Source organism: Cyprinodon tularosa, unplaced genomic scaffold (genome assembly GCF_016077235.1).
Source record: "Cyprinodon tularosa strain WSP-4 unplaced genomic scaffold, ASM1607723v1 ctg351, whole genome shotgun sequence".
NCBI lineage: Eukaryota > Metazoa > Chordata > Actinopteri > Cyprinodontiformes > Cyprinodontidae > Cyprinodon > Cyprinodon tularosa.
Window position 1 is genome coordinate 579925 of NW_024039065.1, and position 23856 is coordinate 603780.

Sequence of the window (23856 nt, forward strand, 5' to 3'; positions counted from 1 at the left end):
TACAGTGGGGGAATAATGATTAACACAGTCAGATAAACACAAATCAAATGAATATTGCAAAATAAAACCAAAAAATTGGCATCATAGCCACCTGTCCTTCACACACGGCTATGCAGAGAGAGGGCTGCTGCAGACGGGATAGAATTAGCCCAGGCTGCTGTTACCCTCGGAGCTCCACTGAGTGTTGCAGTCCTCTCAACTTCGGAAAAAGAAAAATTCAATCACGCATTAAATCTGTAAATGGACCATAAATTGGTGCTTAAAAGTATGTTTTCAGCTCAAATGATCTTAAAACATACTCTTATTGAACAACAGCAACAGAAAAGAGAACTTTTAACTTAATACTGAGCGCTAACCTGGAAGCTGCTGCTACTGCAGTGCATGCTGGGACAGCTGTCAATCTCACCAACGGAAAAGTCTGCTCTGATGCATGCTGGGTAAAGAGGGAGGGGCGAGAACAACATCCGGGGACTTTGTCCGTTCTCTGTCTTCATTTTCTTGTGAGTTGGAACAGTACTAGGGCTGAGGATGATGACGTTTCACGAGTACACGAGCACATGAGAATGCACAAGTACACATATTAAGAAAAGGCCAGTGTCTTCAGTCAGAGGCTTTTCCAGATCCGGTGAAAGACAGACCACTACAAAGATCCTCCCTGCCTACAGCATCAACACCTACAATAACTTAATTTAGGTGTTACAGGAGGATTTCATTTCCCTTTGGGATTAAAAAAGTCTTTGTGAATTGAATGAAACTGATCAGCCTGGTCAGCCAGAAAACAGCAGTTAGGATAAGTAAGCCTTGCCTTCTTCCTGTTTTAACAGAGAAAGATTTGCACCAACGGTTGACGGCAACAAAGGCAATCCACATATACGCCAAATCGAAGGAAATTACTCTACCAAATTCTGGATTAAACAGAAATTGGAGTGAAACAAACACGATGTCAATAGAGAAAGTCAAGAAAGCTGCTGGTCTGTCAGCAATCCTGCACCCCGCAGCAGGATGGTTCAGCAATCAGAAACCATCCTGCTGCAGAGTACAAATAATTTCGGAGGACTTGGAACCAGCAGGTAGAGCTTTCCCCATAAAAACAGGAAGCGATGCATTAAACCACAATGGCCTCTATTTCCACTCACAGCACAACACTCCACTGCTGAAGAAACTCGTCCTCCAAGCCGGGGTCCTCTACCAGGGTCCTGGGAGATTAAGGGTTCTGCCAGTATCTCTGCTGTTCCTAGAACTTCACTCTTCTGGACCGAGATGTCTGATGTATTTCCAGGGATCTGCTGTAACAACTCCTCCAGTTTGGGGGTCACTGTCCCCAATTACCACTGGTTCCACTAATGCCTTGACCTTCCAAGTTTTCTCCAGCTCTTCTCTGAGCCCCTGGTACTTCTCTAATTCTTCATGTTCTTTTTTCCTGATGTCAGTCACTTGGTATTGCTATGTTAACCACAGCGGCTTTGCTCTTTTTGTCCATAACCCCAATGTCTGCTTGGTTTGCCGTTACCATTCGGTCCGTCTGTATCTGGAAGTCCTACAGGATCTTGGTTTGATCATTCTCTACCACCTTTGGAGACGTTTCCCACTATGACCATTGTCTGGTGTGGTAGATCTGATCCTCTATCGCTCTGGTGCTTAGGGCCTGCTCCTGTGCAGCCATGATGGACGAGATGCATTTATATGTATATAATAATTCTGTATTTTTGAACAAGTTTTGAATAGTTATATCTGTTTTTATTTGTTTTTATATTTGTATTTTTCACTGTAAATTTCTTACTGTTGTGTTTTTAGGTAGACAATTTTAAGATCTGTCTGGTGCATTTGCAGGAATGCTTGTTAATGTACACTGTCCCTGTCAAATAGATAAACAAATCTAAATCTAAAACACATTTTGGAGCTTGTTGACTGTTTGCTGCAGACAGTTTGAATCACCCAGTCAGGTTCTGAGAGAACAGAGACCATAGCTGAACTGGTTGGATGTCATTGAATGCATCATGTTTGCAGAATGGATCCACCAATCTAAGATAAAAGATGCTTTGTATTATTTGGTGAGAATAGAAATATGGCATCATAGCTAGCTAACTGCAGCCAGCTGGACAGCTAGCATTTTTCCCCCTGTTATCTATTTAATAAATAAAAAATAAAAAAACATATAAATCTGCAGTCCAGGGTTTCACCCACAGCCCTTAAATAAAGGCACCAGCCCCTCATGACCCTGAGCGATAAGCGATAGAAGATGGACAGCTAGATGAACAAAATAAATATATATTCTATATTTTTCCATTTTATTTCGTCAAATGATAGTTTACTGCATACATCCCCTGTGTAATGGTGATGTTGCTTCCTGTTGAGTCCCGTCGCTTCGTGCACTCAGAACCAAGTCAACACCCGTAAAAAGACCCTTTCTAGAGGGTTTACTCCTTTTTAAAGTTGATGGTCTTTGAAGTAATGAATAATTTGTTTTAGTGTTTTTTTCTAATGAACTTTTTATTCAGGACTGTTAGCTTTATTCTAACTCTGAGGTGGTTCAGTTGGAATGTTGGATGTTTCCTTATTAGTAGCAGGTTTTAATCGTTTCTGCCTACTTTTGTGGATAAAACATGAATGATATATATATATATATTTTATTCGTAAGGAGCTTTTTAGGAACTTTGACATTTTTTCCTACCAACATTTTGTCCCATTTGCCCCTTATATTTAGGTTTCCAGTTTCATCTGAGAAGCTCTTCGTGATCTCTGGTTCAGTTCATCCCTGAGTTCCCATTCATGCTGCTGGAATCAGCCTGAACCAAAATCTACAGAAACAGATGTGGAGCCTTTTAAAGCAATCACAAAGAAAATCCGGGTTCTGGTCCGTGTTCAAAAGTTGAACACATCTGGATCCTGATCAAGATCAAATTATGCAGGTCCAGGAGATTCCAAAACAGCTTCCTCCCCATTGCCATCAGACAGATGAATGTTGAAAAAAAAAACAGGAAAAAAGCTGAATGTTGAAAAAGTCCTCTAAATTATGCCACAGTCGCTGCATCAAACTGACCATATCGATGCATTTTTTTATTGTTTTTTTTTTGTTTTTTGTTTTTTTGCAACATTTGTTTTTCCAAGGTTTACATTTGATCACTGCTCTACTTTAGGAAATGGAAATGTCATGGGAGCTGTACAAAACAAAATTTCTTCTTGTATACCTTCTGTGTACACAAAACAACAATAATGTTCGTCTAAGTCTTCATGTGTAACTGAGAGGAGTGTCAGCATCTAGTTTGGTTACTTCTCCTCCTAAAAATAAGATATTTTTGAACAACAGGATCCGTTCTTTCTGAGGACATTATTCAATTCAATTCAGTTTATTTATATAGCACCAAATTTACAACACATGTCATCTCAAGGCACTTTACAGTTCAACCAGATCATCCAGTCAAATTGATTCAAAGTTTTCTATCTAAGGAAAACCAGTTGATTGCATCGACTCATTGACTCTTCAGCAATCCCTCACACTAAGCATGCTTGTAGTGACAGTGGAGAGGAAAAACTCCCTTTTAACAGGAAGAAACCTCCAGCAGAACCAGAAAGCCTTATCAGACCCACTGGGTCACCTGCTGCCCTCCTTATGGTCAGCGAACCTCACAGGAACTTGATGACTGCTCCACAATAAGCGTCCAACATTTTATTCTACTGAAGGTTCACCAACAGAGATGGGAAGTAACGAAGTACAAATACTTTGTTACTGTACTCAAGTAGATTTTTCTGATATTTTTACTTTACTTTACTACTTATTTTTATGGCAACTTTTTACTTCTACTCCTTACATTTTTACACAAATATCTGTACTTTCTACTCCTTACATTTTAAAAAATTGGCTCGTTACTTTAGTTTCTAATCATTTCAATGGAGTCACCGTTATTATTTTTCACGTCATCAATACCAAATTCAATCTAATTGGATGGGAATCTACGTTGCATTTGACGCACCACTACAAGATGAATCGACAGATTCGGCGGTATTCATTGGCGGCAAATCATTGCAGCTTGGTGGCGGTGGCGTTAGCATAGTAGCATGGACGACGAGATGATTGAAAATGAACACAACGGAGATCTAGTCCTATTGGCAGACATCCATTTAAAATGTAGGCAACGGCATGAAAAAAGTGGTTTCTACTTTTACTTTTATACTTTAAGTAAATTTACAAGCCTGTACTTTGTTACTTTTACTTGAGTAAAGAAGTTTAATCAGTACTTCCACTTTTACCAGAGTATTTTTTAACACAAGTATCTGTACTTTTACTCAAGTACGGAAAGTGAGTATTTTTGCCATCTCTGTTCACCAACAAGTCACTAAATTCACCACAGGAAACACAGAAGGTTAGTTTACAGCAATTAATCCTGCTTCATCAGTTCTTCATCAGTTGGAGCGCTTTAGTACCAGCAGACCAGGTTTTAGGAGGATCTGGGCCCCAGGACCGGAAGATTCCTTAATTATCCGGACTTTTAATGCTTTTGGTTTTCTCCAATTAAAAATAACTATTTTACAAAATTAAATCATTCTTTATGTTGGAATCTGCTTTATCCTATTTTAAATTAATCTTCCAAACATATTATGCTTGCAAGATGTTGGATGGTTCCGATCAGTGCTCCGGTTCAGCACCACCAGAGGCTGAAGGTGGGGGCGCCATATGAGGGAGAAGAGTTAGTCAGATTCTAAGGGCCATTGACTGATGGGGGGCCCAAAAGAACAAGAAAAGATATGTCCCTATATATATTTCTAATATGAAAAGTGAAATGTGTTTTCCCTCATTTATCAGCAGTAAACCGCAAAACAAAGCATGAAGTTATAAGTTATTTTTATAAATCAGATTAAACTACAACCATTAAAAGGCATAGATCCATTATGATCATTCTGATGAGCCGCCACACCAAAAATACATGTTGTTACATGAAGGAAAAATAAGGTCTCAGGGCCGGCATAAAAATAACTTGTCCTTTAATAAAGTTACAGTGAAACCTAACAGTTATATATTTTCACAATCCTAAACCTATTTTCTTTTCATGCACATAGATACAGCTGTGTTCTGATATGACTTAGCAGGATTTTTAAAGGAAAAGTTCGGTCATATTCAGAATTTAAACTTCTAAAACTACTATAAATATGAAATTATTACACACTTTTCAATGAATGAAAATTCAGAGTAATTTCCATGTGAATGTGCTTTACTGGAGGCATCCATGTTTGTCAAAGAACACTACTGCCACCTACTGGTTAGTGACGTCACGGTGCGGTATCGGCTGTTGATCAAGTCCCAGTGCTGTATCTGGTGTTTGTCACAACGCGCTATTATCCAAGTCATCTTGAAAACATTCTTCTTCCAAATGTTGGCTACATATTACGGGTTTTTTCTCTGGCCAGAAGTTCGATGGCAAATCCTCCCTCTTCAAGTTGGCGATCCAACGACCAACCCGTCCGTGGAGGATCAGGAACCAGAAAGGTGGAATAACTCTTTTTTTTTCCACTTTTACCCGATGTATTCCAGCATCCAGCTGCCATGCACGTGGGCATTGTCAGTTTCACTATAGCTCTGGTGAATTTCAATGGTGAAGTCCTCTGGAAATCTTCAATAATTGTTGTTGATTGCAGATGTGTCTAGTAGTTCCCATTGATTTAGCTTGTAAAGCGGGGAGAATGGCGCTAGGCTTACCGCACCGTGACGTCACTGCTGGAAGATGGCAGGAGGGAGGGGCTACTATATTTGGGCAAAAATGGCCGCTCCCAGACTCAGTGATCATGATGAAAATTTTGATGATTAACAAAAAATTATTTAAATCACCGCAAACATAGTTTTAGGTATAAATAATGATCGATTTTTTTATTCCTTACTGACCAGACTTCTCCATTAATGTAAACTTCATATTTAATGTACATTTTACTTTTTTGCATTATGATAATTTCCCTTTGTAGAAATTGTACAATAAAAATGACATTGAAAATGTAAATGATACTCTTCAGTGCATTTTTATAGCAGTTTTAAAGCTTGGATACTTTTTTTGGAGTGAGGGCAGGAACCCCTGACTTTTTCAGTGAAACATTACAACAATCTACTATAAATCTACCTGATGAAACAGTAAAAAGGTGCAGAAAATCAAGATAGTTTTGTTATTACTGTATAATAATGTTCAGACTCTGCTGGGGGCTGATCTGTGGAGCCTGCTGGAGATCAACCAGCAAGACTGCAAAAAAAAAACACACCAAGACACCATGACCCACTTTAAATAAAAGCCCCTCATTTACATAATGAGCCCAAAATGCAAAGACAACTGCAGACATGAGCCAGAAGGCAGGAACAGGTGTAAAAACAGGGAGACTCAAACTGCATCAACTATTGAAAACAAATGAAACACAAGCAGGAGAGAAATAAAAACCAAAAATGAAGAACATTTTATTACAGATTAGAAAAGGAAATAATGGAGAAATCAGACAAAAAAAAACATTTCATGGAAATTGTTTGCAGGATCATTATGTAAACTAAAACATGCATGTTCAGGTTGATCATGTTTGACAGGCAGCTCTGATATTTCCCTCCAACCAGCCTGAACAATGTGGATGTGAGCTGCTGCATGTTGGGCTCCTGGGGGCCATTATTCCCTCCGCTGCATTGATCTCCTCCTCCTGCTATCCATGCAGCTTTGGAGGAGCTGTTGTGCTTCCATCTGATTTCTGTGATCAGCTTAAAAACGGGACTTAATCCCACAGCGGGACTTTTCCAATATTCCTAATGTAGCCTCTTTTCTATTGGCTGAATTTGACAGATGTCTAAACCTCTTCAATCCATTCCTGCGTGATATTTTCACGCTGCGAGCTCCTCCGCTCAGGATGGAGCCAATAAAAGCGGACTTTCAGTTTCCCTCTGTTTTATTCCACAATAATAATAATAATAATAATAATAAATGTGTTCTGCTGTTGCACCATATACACAGATATATTTAGAGAAATGAATGCATTATATTGAACATCAATAGAAAAACTCAGCGGATCTGATTGGTTAAATGTCTCAGAACCAGAACCAGAGGCCTCCATGCCTGAATGGCAGCTGGTCCCTGCAGGTACCAATCCGGTTGGGCCCAGTGGTACCGCCTGGTCGCATTAGGGGGGTTATTAATCATGGTGCATTGGAGGAGCTCGGAAAATAAAGTAAAATTCTAGTTTAAATCCGAAACCTAATGCGGCCTGTGGATGAGAAACTGTTCATTCTGGTTTAATTTGGCCTTTTTTATATATTTTTTTATTTTTATTTATTTATTTGCATCATTTTCAAAGGCTTTAATCAAATAAAAGGGTTTGACTTTAATAACTTTCAGGGCTAAAACCAGGGGCGTTGCTAGGCACAAAGCTTTACTGGGGCACTGGCCCCCTACCGCATATGCCCCTCCTGCCATACACAAATACAGACAAGCACACTGCCCCACCCTGATACATTCCTACCAAAATTACCAGTTGAGATATTAATGAGTGTAAGAGCATATTTGTTTTAACATACATGAACATTTTCAACATTGCAGCTATAAAAAATAAAACGTTTCCTTATACACATTCTAAAGTAATCATTAATTCCTAGGTTTCAGAGTTTTAGTTCAGGGGAAAGTTTAACTCAACATGAACTAAGTTTTTCTTTTATTTTTTGAGCATTAAAGTGTACCTCCTATTTTTCATTTTTGCAAAGCGGTCAATCACTAGACTGTGACTCAGCTTAGAAAGTTCTTCCTTTTCAACTGATAAAATAGCAAGATGATGGAGCCCGTCTTGTCCCATTGTGCACCTCAGCCAAGTGTGGAGCCTTCTCAACACACTGAATGACCTTTCACAACTCCAGCTGTAGGATAGTGAGGGAGATCTGGATGATCTGCGTTAGTGTTGGGAACATGGTGTTATCAAGCAAGTTGAAAACACACTGCATATCCTTGATGACAAGGCTTTATTTTTCAACCAGGAAAAGCTTTCAAATCATTTTGAATTAAATGAAAGTTTTTTTAACTCCAAATTTGTGCTGGGGATAGTGGAACAACTTCACTTGTCTAGGACCATCATGCTTTTCCCCTAAGTCACTAATGTCCCCTTCTTATTTGTGGAAGCTGGTTGTTGCTCCCTCATCACCTTCATGGTCCTGTCTCACCTGTCTCTCTCCTGTCTCTTGCCTGTCAGTCTCGCCTCCTCCTCCCTTTCCTACTCCAGCACCTTCATTCTCATTCTCTACAGCAAAAAACGTAAATTTATAATTATGTAAATATCTATCATATTGCTTATAACGTTCCTAATGTAACTGCTTAGTTAAAATCGCTAATTCATTACGGGACCTTACCTCCCTCTCTCATCTTGTTTTACTGCTTCCCTGTCCCTGCTTCGTGTGCGGAATTTCCTGATATCCATCTACAAACCAATGCAGTAATTTTCAGTTAGTAGCCTATAAATCATGTGGTTTCACTGGGAAAATAATAAAATTGACAGGTAAGAAACGTTACCAGAACTAAAAATGCGTCGCGGCCGCACAGTGTACCATCCAACTCAGTTGAGAGCAGCGTGTTAATTTACCTGCAGTTCATGCAGTGACATGCGCTGACGTGGGGGCGCTAATACATCCTCAATTTGGAGTTAACAACACACTTGCTGCGCATTTGAGTAGAAATATACGTCTCCTCCCGTTGGAATTATCTAAATTGATGCATTAAAAAATGTAATACTGTTGCAAATATTCATGAGATTTATACTGGGGCACAGCTCATTTATACTGGGGCACAGCTCATTTATACTGGGGCACGTGCCCCAGTAAACGGGGTCTGGCGACGCCGATGGCTAAAACCTTTTTCCAAACAGGTGGGCATCTTAATTTGTCCCTAATTAACCTAAAAATCTCATCAATTAAACTAAAGTGACGGTAAAGACTGGGAGCTCAGATTTAAAAATTCAAGAAATATAAAAGATCAGCAGACTAAAAAACAGAAATCCTAAAATAAATGTTTTTTTTTTTTTGTTTTTTTTATTAACATTTACAATCCTTTTACATCCAGGTTATTGTAATAAAATCCAGATGTACCGAAGAAATCTCAAAGTTCTGTAAAAAATAAAAAAATAAAAACCCATCCGAACTTTTCCGAACCTCCTCCAGAAACCCTCCAACAGTCTGATGTGAAGCTCCAGTGTCAGAAGGTCTAAATGAGCATCCGAACTTTCCCTGCCTCAAACACTTGTTCCTCCAATCACCATATGGAGCTCTAGCGACCTCTGCTGGACAATTATACGCATTACGATGGCGCCTTAATCTACCAGAACTTTAATGGTTTGGGTCAATGAGGATAACCTAAAATCATGCATCATGGGACTGAATGCCAGAAGATTTTAGATTCATTTTTCAAATCTCTATCCTCAAATTTTGTTGACACATCCTATAAGATCAGTGTACCTTTAAAGGAAAAGTCTGGTCACATTCAGAATTTGAACTTCTGAAAGTACTTTAAATATAAAATCATTACATACTGTTCAGTAAATGATAATTGCTTTTAATTAAGAGTGATTTTCATTTGAATGTGCTTTACTGGAGGCATCCATGTTTGTCAAAGAACACTACTGCCACCTACTGGTTTGTGGCGTCACGGTGCGGTATCGGCTGTTGATCAAGTCCCAGTGCTGTATCTGGTGTTTGTCACAACGCGCTATTATCCAAGTCATCTTGAAAACATTCTTCTTCTTTTTTTTTCTAACAGTGTCCTTTCTGACAATGCAGCAATAAGAATAACTGCCTTGATGCCAAAAAGAGCCCAACAGATTTTGCTTTCAGAAGTGGAGGAGTACGGCTATCACCAAAGTGTTCTGCTTGATTAATGCATATAAATTGCTTTATTATAATTCATGCAGGGAGTATTACAGAATATATGAACACTGCAATGCAAGTAGAACAGGAAAGGAAAAACTGAAAAAAAGGTGAAAAGATGAAAGAAAGAGGAGATAAAAGGGAGATAAAGATAAAGCATCTTCAGTCTGCTTCATCACCTGCAGAGAGAGATGGGGAAAAAAACCAAAGGATATAAGAGATACAATAAAGTAACACCTTGATACTATCGCTGAAGTATAAGTAGTATTATTTAATCTGACAAGTATACTGTTGTAGCTGAAGATAAGAATATGGGCTTTCTGTATGGAAGTGAATCTCTAAGTACCTTGGAGCCAAGCACCTCCCACTGCTCCACTGTGCAGGCCGTTGTTTTCTGAGTTTAATAAATTTGATAAATTCCAAACATTTCAAACCTTATTTTCTTCCTTTTATTTACATTTATTAAGTTGAGGGTATTTTGGTAAACACGTAAAGGAGTTTAATCTGCTTTATTGTCAGAAGGTGAGTAAACATCATAAACGTCCTGGAAACTAAGGCAGCCAAACTGAGATGGTTCCTGCTGCTCCCAGTGTCACCAGCAGAGGGAGCCAGAGAGACGGACTAAAGGAAAGTGAAAGCAGGTTTGAGAGAAGCAGGCTGCTCCCCTCGGTGGGTCCGAGCCGCTGATTAAACTGCAGAGAAACGCCTGAAGATCTCAGCGGAATGGAGGTATGGTCCTCATGTTCATGTTTCACTGCTCATCGAGGCCGCTGAGCAGGAGCTGGGCTTCTACTGCTCTGGAGAACCGGCCGGAACCCTCCTCTCTGGTTAAACTTCGGTTCAGGGCGCTGTGGCCCCCGCTCCTGCTCTGATGGGCCCCTGGAAACATGGTTAGTAAAGAATAGGGTCTGATATGTTTGTTTAAAAAGTGTAATAGTAGGTCAGGTAAACTGGAGGCGGGACTTCCTGTTGTAACGTTAACTTCCCAGCATAAATCCCGCCTTTCCTGTTTGTCCCCACTCTTCATCATCATCATCATCCTCCTGCTCTGCTCCTGGGAAGCGGATCCAGCTGATACCAGACTGCATGAAGAGGCCTGTTTATGTTTGTAAAGTTAGGCGTTTAAAAATGAGGAGCAATATTTATGGTTATTTAGCGTGTTTTTAGAGAAAAATAAGATTATTCTTTCAGAATGTCCTTCATTCATTTATAAAAATCTTACTATGTTAAATAAATATTTAGCTCCAAACTAAATATTTAGTTTAAATATATACAGGTGCTGGTCATAAAATTAGAATTTCATGAAAAAGTAGATTGATTTCAGTAATTCCATTTAAAAAGTGAAACTTGTATATTATATTCATACATTACATACAAACTCATATATTTCAGATGTTTATTTTGTTTAATTTTGATGATTACAAATGACAACAAATGAAAATCTCAAATTCATCATATCAGAAAATTAGAATATTACTGAAGACCAATAAAAACAAAGGATTTATAGAAATGTTGGCCAACTGAAAAGTATGAACATGAAAAGTATGAGCATGTACAGCACTCAGTATTTAGTTGGGCCTCCTTTGGCCTGTATTACTGCAGCAATGCGGCGTGGCATGGAGTCGATCAGTCTGTGGCACTGCTCAGGTGTTATGATAGCCCAGGTTGCTCTAATAGTGGCTTTTAGCTCTTCTGAATTGTTGGGTCTGGTGTATTGCATCTTCTTCTTCACAATACCCCATAGATTTTCTATGGGGTTAAGGTCAGGAGAGTTTGCTGGCCAATTAAGAACAGGGATACCATGGTCCTTCAACCAGGTACTGGTAGCTTTGGCACTGTGTGCAGGTGCCAAGTCCTGTTGGAAAATGAAATCTGCATCTCCAAAAAGTTGGTCAGCTGCAGGAAGCATGAAGTGCTCTAAAACTTCCTGGTATGTGGCTGCGTTGACCCTGGACCTCAGAAAACACAATGGACCAACACCAGCAGATGACATGGCACCCCAAACCATCACTGACTGTGGAAACTTTACACTGGACTTCAAGCAACGTGGATGAAGTGCCTCTCTTCTTTTCCTCCAGACTCTGGGACCTTGATTTCCAAAGGAAATGCAAAATTTACTTTCATCAGAGAACATGACTTTGGACCACTCACCAGCAGTCCAGTCCTGTTTCTCTTTAGCCCAGGCAAGACGCTTCTGACGCTGTCTGTGGTTCAAGAGTGGCTTGACACAAGGAATGCGACAGCAGAAACCCATGTCTTTCATACGTCTGTGTGTGGTGGTTCTTGAAGCACTCACTCCAGCTGCAGTCCACTCTTTGTGAATCTCCCCCACATTTTTGAATGGGTTTTGTTTCACAATCCTCTCCAGGGTGCGGTTATCTCTCTTGCTTGTACACTTTTTTCGACCACATCTTTTCCTTCCCTTCGCCTCTCTATTAATGTGCTTGGACACTGAGCTCTGTGAACAGCCAGCCTCTTTAGCGATGACCTTTTGTGTCTTGCCCTCCTTGTGCAAGGTGTCGATGGTCGTCTTTTGGACAACTGTCAAGTCAGCAGTCTTCCCCATGATTGTGTAGCCTATAGAACTAGACTGAAAGACCATTTAAAGGCTTTTGCAGGTGGTTTGAGTTAATTAGCTGATTAGAGTGTGGCACCAGGGGCCATCAATTTTGAACCTTTTCACAATATTCTAATTTTCTGATATGATGAATTTGAGATTTTCATTTGTTGTCATTTGTAATCATCAAAATTAAACAAAATAAACATCTGAAATATATGAGTTTGTATGTAATGTATGAATATAATATACAAGTTTCACTTTTTAAATGGAATTACTGAAATCAATCTACTTTTTCATGATATTCTAATTTTATGACCAGCACCTGTATTTAACTCCAAATTACATATTTATTTGTAGATTTCTTTATTTAAATCTATTTATTTTATAGATTACGGAGATCGGCCTGTTTTCCAGTGTAGTCCTGTTTCTCTGACTGTGACTAACTGGATGTGCTCTCTTCATCCTCTGACATTGGAGCTGGCTCGGAGCTCGTCTGCCTGGCTGTGTGTTTCCTGGACAGGGCCGCCTTTTACAGCTGCTTTTTGTATCTATGCTTCTTTTTCTATTTCTGCTTCGGTCTCTTTGAACCCCAGTGGGCCTCAGCAGATGGCCGCTCACACTCAGCCTGGTTCTGCTGGAGGTTTCTTCCTGTTCAAAGGGAGGTTTTCCTCTCCACTGTCGCTACAAGCATGCTTGGTGTGAGGGATTGCTGTGGAGTCAATGAGTCGATGGTTTTCCTTAGATGGAAAACTTTGAATCAATCTGACTGGATGATCTGATGAACAGTAAAGTGCCTTGAGGTGAAATTTGTTTTGAATTAAACTGAATTGAATTGAAATCTGCTGAAAGATTCAGATAACATTGTTGTCATTGGGTGCATCGAACATAGACAAGAAGCTGAATACAGGTAGCTGGTGAAACGCTTGTGAAATAATGTGGAAACAATTGTCAGAATCTCAGAATTCTGACTTTAATCTCAGAATTCTGACTTTTTTCTCAGAATTCTGACTTTAATCTCAGAATTCTGACTTTAATCTCAGAATTCTGACTTTAATCTCAGAATTCTGACTTTTTTCTCAGAATTCTGACTTTTTTCTCAGAATTCTGACTTTATTCTCAGAATTCTGACTTTAATCTCAGAATTCTGACTTTAATCTCAGAATTCTGACTTTAATCTCAGAATTCTGACTTTAATCTCAGAATTCTGACTTTTTTCTCAGAATTCTGAGATTAAAGTCAGAATTCTGACTTTTTTCTCAGAATTCTGACTTTAATCTCAGAATTCTGACTTTTTTTCTCAGAATTCTGACCTTTTTTCTCAGAATTCTGACTTTTTTCTCAGAATTCTGACTTTTTTCTCAAAATTCTGACTTTTTTTATTGTCAGAATTCAGTCAGAATTCTGAGAAAAAAGTCAGAATTCTGACTTTAATCTCAGAATTCTGACTTTTTTCTCAGAATTCTGAGATTAAAGTCAGAATTCTGACTTTTCCCCCATACTATACTGAAATAAAATAAAAAAAATCTGTTAACTTTTTTTTTTTTTCCAGTGGCCCTAATCCTCTTCCGTACATACCAAAACCAGACAAAAATAGTAAACTAGAAATAAATATTCAATCATATATCTAGCATTTGGCTCCAACAATATTTATTTTTAAAAACAACATATTTAATTTGGAGCTAAATATTTATTTAAACTAAATATTTAGTTTAAATACTCCATACCTGTAAGGCTTCAGATATTAAAAAATGGAAGATTTGTTCAGATCCAGTTCATCTGTTTATACAACAAGCTGATCTAAATCCACATTTATTAGCAGATCTGTGTCATTTAAAAGGCAAACATCCTCTGAGGAGTCAGGATGTGAAATAATAAACTCCAGGAAACAGCTGTGGACAGAAAACTGTTTTCTGAATAATCTGAACTTTAGTTAAATATTTCCCATTATTAACCCTGAGCTGTTATAGCAGCAGTTTTAACTTGACCTTTTCCTCTAGAACCTGTTGTTTGTGCATTTCACCAATCAGGAGCCTTATTTAAAGTTTTCTCCAAATGCATGTATTAAACACAAAGAAAAACAAAGAACCGGCCTCCTTAGAGGAGACTTCAACATATAAAAACAAGAAAACTGGATGCAGCTTGTATTAATTACATACTCTGCAGCCTGTGGTTCCTGCAGGGGACAGCGGCCTTCACAGCTTTGGAAAAATTTTAAATTTTCATTTAAAGTGTTTGCAATTAAATTTGCTTCACAAAGCAAAATTATTTAAACTGAAGTGTAAACAAGAAAATCAAACATGGCTGTCAGGTCCTTCGTTCAGTTAGAGCTTATTTGAACCTAAATCCTTAATTTGTAATGAAATAGTTGTTTATGGTACATTTTATACAAAGTAATTCAACTTGAAATTAAGAAGCAGGTTAGGGTTTTTTTTTTCCCATATGAAAGCAGTGGTTCTGAACTCAGGAGACGAACCAGGACACGCTGGAGGACTCAGACATGGCAGCTGGAACACATCCTCCATCTGCCTGATAAAAGCTTCCAAATCCAGGAACAACAAATTAATCCTAAACTGGTTTTACTGGCCTGATAAAGACCTAATTGTACTGTTGAAAGGAACTCTGAGCATTTAGCTAAAGAAAGGATGAATCTGCTTTATGATATCAGAGGAAGAATACTAGATAGATAGATAGATAGATAGATAGATAGATAGATAGATAGATAGATAGATAGATAGATAGAAAATGAGGGAAATAACAGATAAAGCAAATAAAAATGACTTCATCAGAACCTGGAAAAACATTTAACAAGTTTAGAAGATCTTTCTAAATGTCAATCACCAGTTTATTTAGTTTGATTTCTCACTACATGAACAGTTAATAATGCAAGGTGTGTCCAGCAGGTCTAATAAACTTCATTTAGACTTATTTAACTTCTGTTGTCTTGTTCTGTTGCAGATCTTCACTGACGTGCATCTGTTCATTGATGGACAGATTATCAGAGATAAGAACAGTCTGAAGCAGGTTCTGTCTGACTACAGACTACAGACAACTGGTTCTGGTTATACTGGTTATACTGTTAAAGGAACTTTTTCAGAGCTGGAACGACTGGTGAAAACACTGTCAGGACATCCCTGCCTTCATGACCAACAAGGACAGACTGCTCAGCAAACTTCCAGTCCACTTCGAACTATTGCCAGTCCACTACGAACTATTCCCAGTTCACACCAAACTATTCCGCGTTCACATCCAACCACTGTCAGCCAACGTGTTATGAATTATATTTATGAAAAATGTCCTGATAAACTGAAGAAAATTCATGGTGATGGTTTTCAGATTATTTCTGACCGGGCAAACAGTGACGGCCAGGGCACAGTTCAGGTGACTTTCATTCCACAGACATCGTCTTCCGTTGACAGGGTGCATTTGGACCTTGTGAGGCAGAGGTTCGTCACGTTCTACCAGAGAACTGCCTCAGACCTGCAGCAGACATCTCTCCGTCTGGACCCGCACCAATCTAAGGAGCTGCAGAGAAAGTTTCCTCTCCTGCTTTTCGAAGCAGGCTCCGGCTCACAGACCACCATCTACGGACCTTTTGCGCACGTGCAGAAACTAAAAGAGTTTCAGTTGCAAAACTCAAAGAGTCCAGGGAGCAGTTCGGTAAAGAAGTCCCCAACGAGGGGTCAAAGTGTGAAGTCCTCCACTCCGTCACCCGGACGCAGCAAACCTCCTGAAGACGAGTCCTGTCCGATCTGTATGGAGCCGATCTCAGCGGAGAAGAAGAAGGCCCTGCGGTGCAAGCATTCCTTCTGCAGAGACTGCCTCCAAACGGCTTTTGACTACAAGCCAGTTTGTCCAATCTGTGGAGAGGTTTACGGCGTCTTGACAGGGACGCAGCCTGATGGTGGAACAATGAACGTTCAGACCGTTTCCACCCCCTTGCCTGGATATAAGCGATATGGAACAATAGTCATCCATTATGACATTCCCAGTGGAATCCAGAAGGTAAGAACATTAAAAACACCTTAGGGAGGATCTGTGTGTCTGATGGTTCAAAGAACTGGAGCTCTAGTCCTATTAAGTCCTAGCCTCGTGAGACCATTCTGATCTCGTGAGCTTTCAAGGTTTCACTCGCAGATCAGTCTGGAGACTCTCCGGTGAAGAAAATTTGGAGCCGTTCACCAAACGAACGTCCAATCAGCGTTGGCTTTGAGGCGGGTTGAGGCGTGACGCAACGAGAAGCGCGACAGTTCAGTCTAAAGAACATGTCGGCTTCAGCCGATGAAACTAGCGTTAGCGTGGCTATCGAGCAAGTTTTATCGGAATTACAGAGTATTTCTTCACTGAAAGAAGAGTAAAACATTGCTCTGGAGGCTTTTCTCAGAGGAAAATATGTTTTTGCTCTTCTCCCGACTGGTTTCGGCAAGAGTTTGATCTATCAATTGGCTTCTCTTCTTCGTCGCTCTGTTAGTACGTCATATGCTTCGTTGATCTGATTGGTTTATTTGGCCCGTCTATCGCCAACATAGGCCAATCAGCTAACCAGTATTTTCGCCCCTTCCCAAAATTTCTTCAGCGGAAGGTTTCCAGATGGATTTGCTTTCATCTGATATCTGTGTCCATGTTAGAGCATGTTATGCCGTTGAGCAGAGCAGTTTCTATCCAAAGCCAGTCACAGGAGACCCTGAGAGTGGCTGTTTGAACCGCTAATTAGCGCTAACTGTCTGCAGAAGGAGCATCCAAACCCGGGGCAGCCGTTCCAAGGAGCGTCCCGTACAGCCTACCTGCCGGACTCCCCAGAGGGAAGGGAAGTCCTGGGTCTGCTCTCTAAAGCCTTCAACCAGAGGCTCATCTTCACCATCGGCCGATCCAGCACCAGTGGCAGGAACAACATGGTGACCTGGAATGATATACACCACAAGACGTCGATGGATGGAGGACCAACCTGGTAAGGACTCCATGTTGCATTTAGCACTTCTCCACTGCTGAAGGTGTTAAATCATCCATAACTATTATCCAGGCCTGGTCCAGGCAGAGGTTTAGTGAGGATGTAGATTAGAGATCATGAGGTTTTCTGTCCTTCTGCCTTAATCTCCTCATCATGAAAAGGCTGCTGTTTCCTACGACGCAGTATTAGGGCCACACTAGAGATATTATTTTATATGGTAATAGTCATAATATTATGATAATAATGCAACATAAAGTCGCAAAATTATCAGGATAAAGTTACAATATTATGAGTACAAAATTGTAGTTTATGACAACTCTTCCAAGAAGCTCCGTCTTCCCTAAAATGAGGAATGTCGACTGTCGTATGAATTTATACTTTGGCTTCGGTGTCACAAATAAGGAAATATTAAGTCTTTTAGCACCAGCATCAAATTATTATAAGTATGTCTGAGACAAAGTGGCGTCAGGTTGCTGTTTGATGCTGGTTGGAGCTCAAAGCTTTTTCTCAAACAGTTTGTGGTGTGATGACTTCATTCTCCAACATTTTCAACTTTATTTTTCAGATTTTATGACTTTATTCTCATAAAATTACGACTTTATTCTCATAATATTAAGTCTTTATTCTCATAATGTTGCAAAGTGAAAACTTTTATTTTCATATTATAACTTTATTCCGATGATGTTGCAACTTTATTCTCATAAAAAAATGACTGTATTCTGATAGTGTTACGACTTTTATTCTCATATTAGGACTTTATTCCAATAATTTTGCGACTTTATTCTCATATTAGGACTTTATTCCAATAATGTTGCGACTTTTTATTCTCATATTAGGACTTTATTCTCATATAAGGACTTTATTCCGATAGTGTTGGGACTTTATTCTCATATTAGGACTTTATTCCGATAGTGTTGCGACTTTATTCTCATATTAGGACTTTATTCTCATATAAGGACTTTATTCCGATAGTGTTGGGACTTTATTCTCATATTAGGACTTTATTCCGATAGTGTTGCGACTTTATTCTCATATTAGGACTTTATTCCGATAGTGTTGCGACTTTATTCTCATATTAGGACTTTATTCCGATAGTGTTGCGACTTTTTTCTCATATTAGGACTTTATTCCGATAATGTTGCGACTTTATTCTCATATTAGGACTTTATTCTGATAGTGTTGGGACTTTATTCTCATATTAGGACTTTATTCCGATAGTGTTGGGACTTTATTCCGATAGTGTTGCGACTTTATTCTTATATTAGGACTTTATTCCGATAGTGTTGTGACTTTATTCTCATATTAGGACTTTATTCTCATATTAGGGCTTTATTCTGATAATGTTGCGACTTTATTCTCATATTAGGACTTTATTCCGATAATGTTGCGACTTTATTCTCATATTAGGACTTTATTCTGATAGTGTTGGGACTTTATTCTCAAATTAGGACTTTATTCCGATAGTGTTGGGACTTTATTCTCATATTAGGACTTTATTCTGATAATGTTGCGACTTTATTCTCATATTAGGACTTTATTCCGATAATGTTGCAACTTTATTCTCATATCAGGACTTTATTCCGATAGTGTTGGGACTTTATTCTCATATTAGGAATTTATTCTCATATTAGGACTTTATTTCGATATTGTTGCGACTTTTTTCTCATATTAGGACTTTATTACGATAATGTTGCGACTTTATTCTCAAATTAGGACTTTATTCTCATATAGGACTTTATTCTGATAATGTTGCGACTTCATTCTGATATTAGGACTTTATTCCGATAATGTTGCGACTTTATTCTCATATTAGGACTTTATTCTGGTAGTGTTGCGACTTTATTCTTATATTAGGACTTTATTCTGATAGTGTTGAGACTTTATTCTCATATAAGGACTTTATTCTGATAGTGTTGCGATTTTATTCTCATATTAGGACTTTATTCTGTTAAATGTTTTATAGTTTTCTCGTATTTAAAAAAACAAATAGCCTGGCCCGAATACTCGCAGAAACTCGTAGTTTCCAGATGACAATGACTTGTTTATTCTCATTTTATGTCATTATTCTTCTAATTTTGCAAATTCATTCTCATAATATCAGGCCTTTATTTTGATAATGTTTTATAGTTTTCTCGTATTAAAAAAAATAAATAAATCTCTAGCCTGGCCCGAATACTTGCAGAAACTCGTAGTTTCCAGTTGACAATGACTTCAGAACTTAGATGTTTGTATGTTTCCTGTTTTCAGCTATGGATACCCAGATCCGGATTACCTCAACCGAGTCAGAGAAGAACTGAAAACCAAAGGAATCAAATAAGCGTCTTTTCAAGACCTCTAAATAAATGAGAGCAAAGCTAAGAGTTAACATGTAGTTATAGGAGTTTCAGCTCATTTACTACAATCATTGTTTGATCACATCTTGGCATTATGGTTCCTGTTTAATTCAGTGTAATTTTGTGTCTTTTTGGAGTCACCTTTGCTGATTAAGTTATGTATGTTTGTCATAAACTGTATGTTCATGTAAGTTTACATCAATAAATGAAATGTAATCAGTAGGCAGTCTGAAAACGCCTGGAGAAAAACATTTTTCACATTAGTCTGTTTAAACTTTAGCAATAAGAGAAACAGAAATGTTAGATGAGCGTCCCTGCAGCTCGATTAGATTAGTTATGATTTTTATCATAAACCTCCAACCTTCTCTGCTAATCCTGAAGAGCATTAAATATTAATCAACTTTAATCATTCATAGAAAATGAATGAAGGCCAGTTGAGAAACGACATAATAGAACCACTTTGGTCTGAACAGTTTTTAACTGTCAGAATGTGATTGAAAAAGCGAAGAGCATTTTTAAACACAACATGTCCCTGTTTATAAATGATACGTTGAAGGACCAATGATGCTCCACTGTGAGCATAGCATTCCTTTCATCTTCTTCCTCATTTAGATCTAAAAACTGTACAGGTGTGTTGCTGTTGATCTTTGCTTTGGTTCAAACCCGGAGCCCTCCATTATTCACCATCTGCCTGCTGTCTCCCGGTCCAGCTGCTGGTCCTTCTGATAGTTGCCTCATCAGGAACCAGGAGGCAGCCATTGTTGTCATAGTGAAACGTCACTATGATAAAAAACATACAAATATTAAACAAACATACCCACTCAAATCACTAATTATTTCAGTTTTTTTCATTTTTTTTTCAAAAAGTCATTCAGTTGAGAGCATGCAGTGTTCATGTTTTGTTTACAATACATCCCATCTTTACCCAGTAAATGTAAGAACATCAGAAATTAGATATAGATGTTCAGCTCCTTGTTTCATGACAAATATTGTCAAAACGTATTTGAATAAATTATATATAGCCCTATATATATATATATATATATATATATATATATATATAGGGCTGCAACTAACAATTATTTTCCAAATCGATTAATCTGTTTATTATTTTGTTGATTAATCAATCAATTAATTAATCGATTAATCAATTAATAATTGGATAGTATAGGGTTCCTAAAAGAAGATTTTTTTAACGAAATTAAACCAGGTAAAAAACTTTTGAGTTATTCAGAATAGAGCATATTAAAATTTGTTTAATCTTAAATAAAAATGTTTTATAATTTTGGTATAATTCCTGCTCCAAGTGGGTCGTTCAGTCAGCTAAGGGCAAATTTTAGAGTCTCTAAACTCCAGCTCATGATTCATTGATTACTAAATTAGTTGACTATTATTTCACTAATGGATTAATCAGATTGTGTCAGATAGATAGATTTTGGAGATTCTTCCTCCCAAATGAAGGTTTATTAGCAAAGCCTAAATTGTTCAGGTTTATCAGAGGCTCTGAGATACAAATGTTAAAATAAACCTTTTCTACTGTGAAGCATGAGTCCAAACTATTTAAAATCAATGCATCTCATCAAGAATCGTTTGTTTGTTATATTGGCTGAACAATTATGTAAAAAGCACTTTAATAAAACCATTTAATTCAAAGTCCTGCTGTGATTTGGATTATTTTTCATTTAGATCCGGCCATCTGATGGGACTCCTAAACTGTTTATATAATAGTTGATCTATACCATACCTATACTACTTGTCAGAGGGGGGTGGGGGGTTGAATCTCCTCTCCTTGGTGGAAAATTTTCTGAATTTTAGCCATGAATTTCCTTTACTATAGAAATGCTTTCAGTTCTCCAACCTGCTGATCAACACAATGGGTGAGGTGATTTAAAACCAGAACCAGGAAGTTATTTGTAGTAAAAAGGTTCTGCAAAGGAGCCCAGCTAAACCCAACAGTCCCTGAAGGTTCTTCATTTAACATTTGAGTTTCTGACAATAAACTAGGGCTGAACCATGTTGCCAAGAACCTGACTTTTATTTAGATTTCCCTTTGCATGAACCCCTGAGCTTGTAGATGCTTCATTGATTAAAAATCAGAACCTCTGCAATTTGAAAATTGTGTTTTGTTAAATAGTTGCCAGAGGATTTTCTCCAAACACAAAATCCCAAACCAAACAAGACCCTTAGACAGAGACTGGTGCTTCCTAAAGACAACCCCCCCAACCTAATCTGAGCCGAGTGGTGTCTGCAGTTCAATGCAGCGAGGAATGCTGTGATCTTTGTATTGGAGAAACCAAACAACCTCTCCACAGATGCATGGCTCAACTCAGATGGAAGAGCAACCTGCGGTAAGTTCTAGATGTACTCTGCAGTACATCTACACCTTATGAACAAAGGACAATCTTTTCAGGACCAGAAAGTTCACCTTTTGGACAGAGATGATAGGTGGGAAGGAAGCCATCTATGTTCAGAAAAACCAACCCCAAACCAACTCATATAGGAATGAGTAACTCTAATTTAATGCTCTTAGAAATAATTCCCGGCATGGACATCCAGGTGGACCCTTAGGCAAGGTCCTTAGTACTTAGTGGCCCACCTAGTGAAACCGCAAATACAAGAGCCATACCGGCCCTGACGTCGCCCGGGTTAACAAGGTCTGCGTCAGTTGCTAGGGAACCAGGGCAACTTGATGACAAATTGGCTACTGGAACAAGAAATAGATGGACTAGAGCAGAAAACTTGTAACTGATGAAATGCTACTATACAAGCGGCCCCAGTGAGAGAGGTTACATGCAGAGACTCCAGTAGTAATTGGAGCACTGGGGGCTGTGACCCCCAAACTGGGAGAGTGGCTACAGCAGATTCCAGGTAAAACATCAGAGGTCTCTGTCCAGAAGAGCGCAGTCCTAGGAACAGCTAAGATCCTGCGCAGAACCCTCAAACTCCCAGGCCTGTGGTAGAGGACCCGAGCTTGAGGATGACACATACCACCCCACGAGGGGTGAGGAAACAGTTTTATTTTTATTGTTTTAGCGTTAAAATCTTTCATAATCTTTACCGTCGACAGGCTGCAGCGATGTCCCCAATTCCTCATTTTCCAGACACTTGTTGAAATTTGCTCCCCCCCCATTCTCTAGTTTTTTTCTCCGCTTTGAGCTTCTTTTCCGAAGCAGTTCCGTGCAAACACGTGGAACCAGTTATATCTGACAACATTGTTTTTATAAAAGTTTTTTCTTTTTTAAATAAGCATATTAAATGCCACTTTAATCACATTTAATGAATTCTAATGCAATTATGGCCTTAATTTAAAAAAAAAAATTATTTAATGACCTGCGGAAACCCTGCAACCTTAAACAGAGGGGTGGACTCAGCTTTCAAAAACCCACAATGCATTGCTAGAGTTGATCCTTTCTTGCTATAATTCAAACCCTAAACCCCTTTACAGGAGAACAGAAGACCTCGTCTGTTCAGCCAGGCAAACAATTCCCTTTAATAACCCCCCTTTCAGAGACATAGACAGGTATGGAGCATTGCAGGGTAACGAAGAAGCCAAACGACCCCCATTCCAAATGGATGGAGCCGTTCTTCTGGTTCAATCTGCATGTTGTCTAAGCAAAAACAAGGCTTTGTTTGGGGATACTGTATGAAGTTTGGAAATCAACGCTATTTCTGACATTAGAGAAAGTCTTAAAACTTGGAAACAAATTCCAGTTTATTGTTTTTTTAAAGTTTTTGGGATGTTTTGTTAAATTGCGATTATATTGCAAATGGAATTAATTGCCCAGCTCTACAATAAACAGTCATTAAATATCGAAGCAAATGTAGCTGTTGGACCGTCTGAGACGGTGCTACATGAATCCTATGGTGGAAACTGCTTTGTTTATGGGACGCTTTATGATCACAGCCAGTGCACCTGTCCAGATCTACAGCCATGTTGGCTGAACCAGATCCAGTCGGTAGACCCAGTTAGCCCAGGATGCATCTTCTAGCTGCAGACTATCTGCGCCGAACCTTTTCCAAAGACCTTTCACCTTGTTTGAGATTCTAATACCAAATTTCTCACGTAAGAAAAGGCTCTTCGTTATTCTGGACTTCTTGTGTGGAGCAGTTCCTCTGAACCAGGAACCAGCTTAGTAACGCAGCGACACAAGGACAGAACACAGAG

The 23856-nt window shown here is 38.8% G+C and overlaps 1 protein-coding gene across 1 annotated transcript; it reads left to right on the forward strand.

Moving 5' to 3' along the window:
- The first annotated feature begins 15369 nt into the window (after nt 1-15369).
- si:dkey-3h3.3 (uncharacterized protein LOC100144568 homolog) lies at nt 15370-20567 on the forward strand. Its single transcript, XM_038295203.1, has 3 exons — nt 15370-16415; nt 17141-17358; nt 19606-20567. Exons 1-3 carry the CDS (start codon nt 15684-15686, stop codon nt 19673-19675), a joined length of 1020 nt encoding a protein of 339 aa, XP_038151131.1. The 5' UTR covers nt 15370-15683; the 3' UTR covers nt 19676-20567.
- The last annotated feature ends 3289 nt before the right edge of the window (nt 20568-23856 follow it).

Coding starts and splice junctions, on each gene's coding strand:
- si:dkey-3h3.3 (XM_038295203.1), top strand. CDS start 15,684: ATGAATTATATTTATGAAAAATGTCCTGATAAACTGAAGAAAATTCAT. Junction 16,416..17,140: donor TTCCCAGTGGAATCCAGAAG/GTAAGAACATTA, acceptor AACTGTCTGCAG/AAGGAGCATCCAAACCCGGG. Junction 17,359..19,605: donor ATGGATGGAGGACCAACCTG/GTAAGGACTCCA, acceptor TCCTGTTTTCAG/CTATGGATACCCAGATCCGG.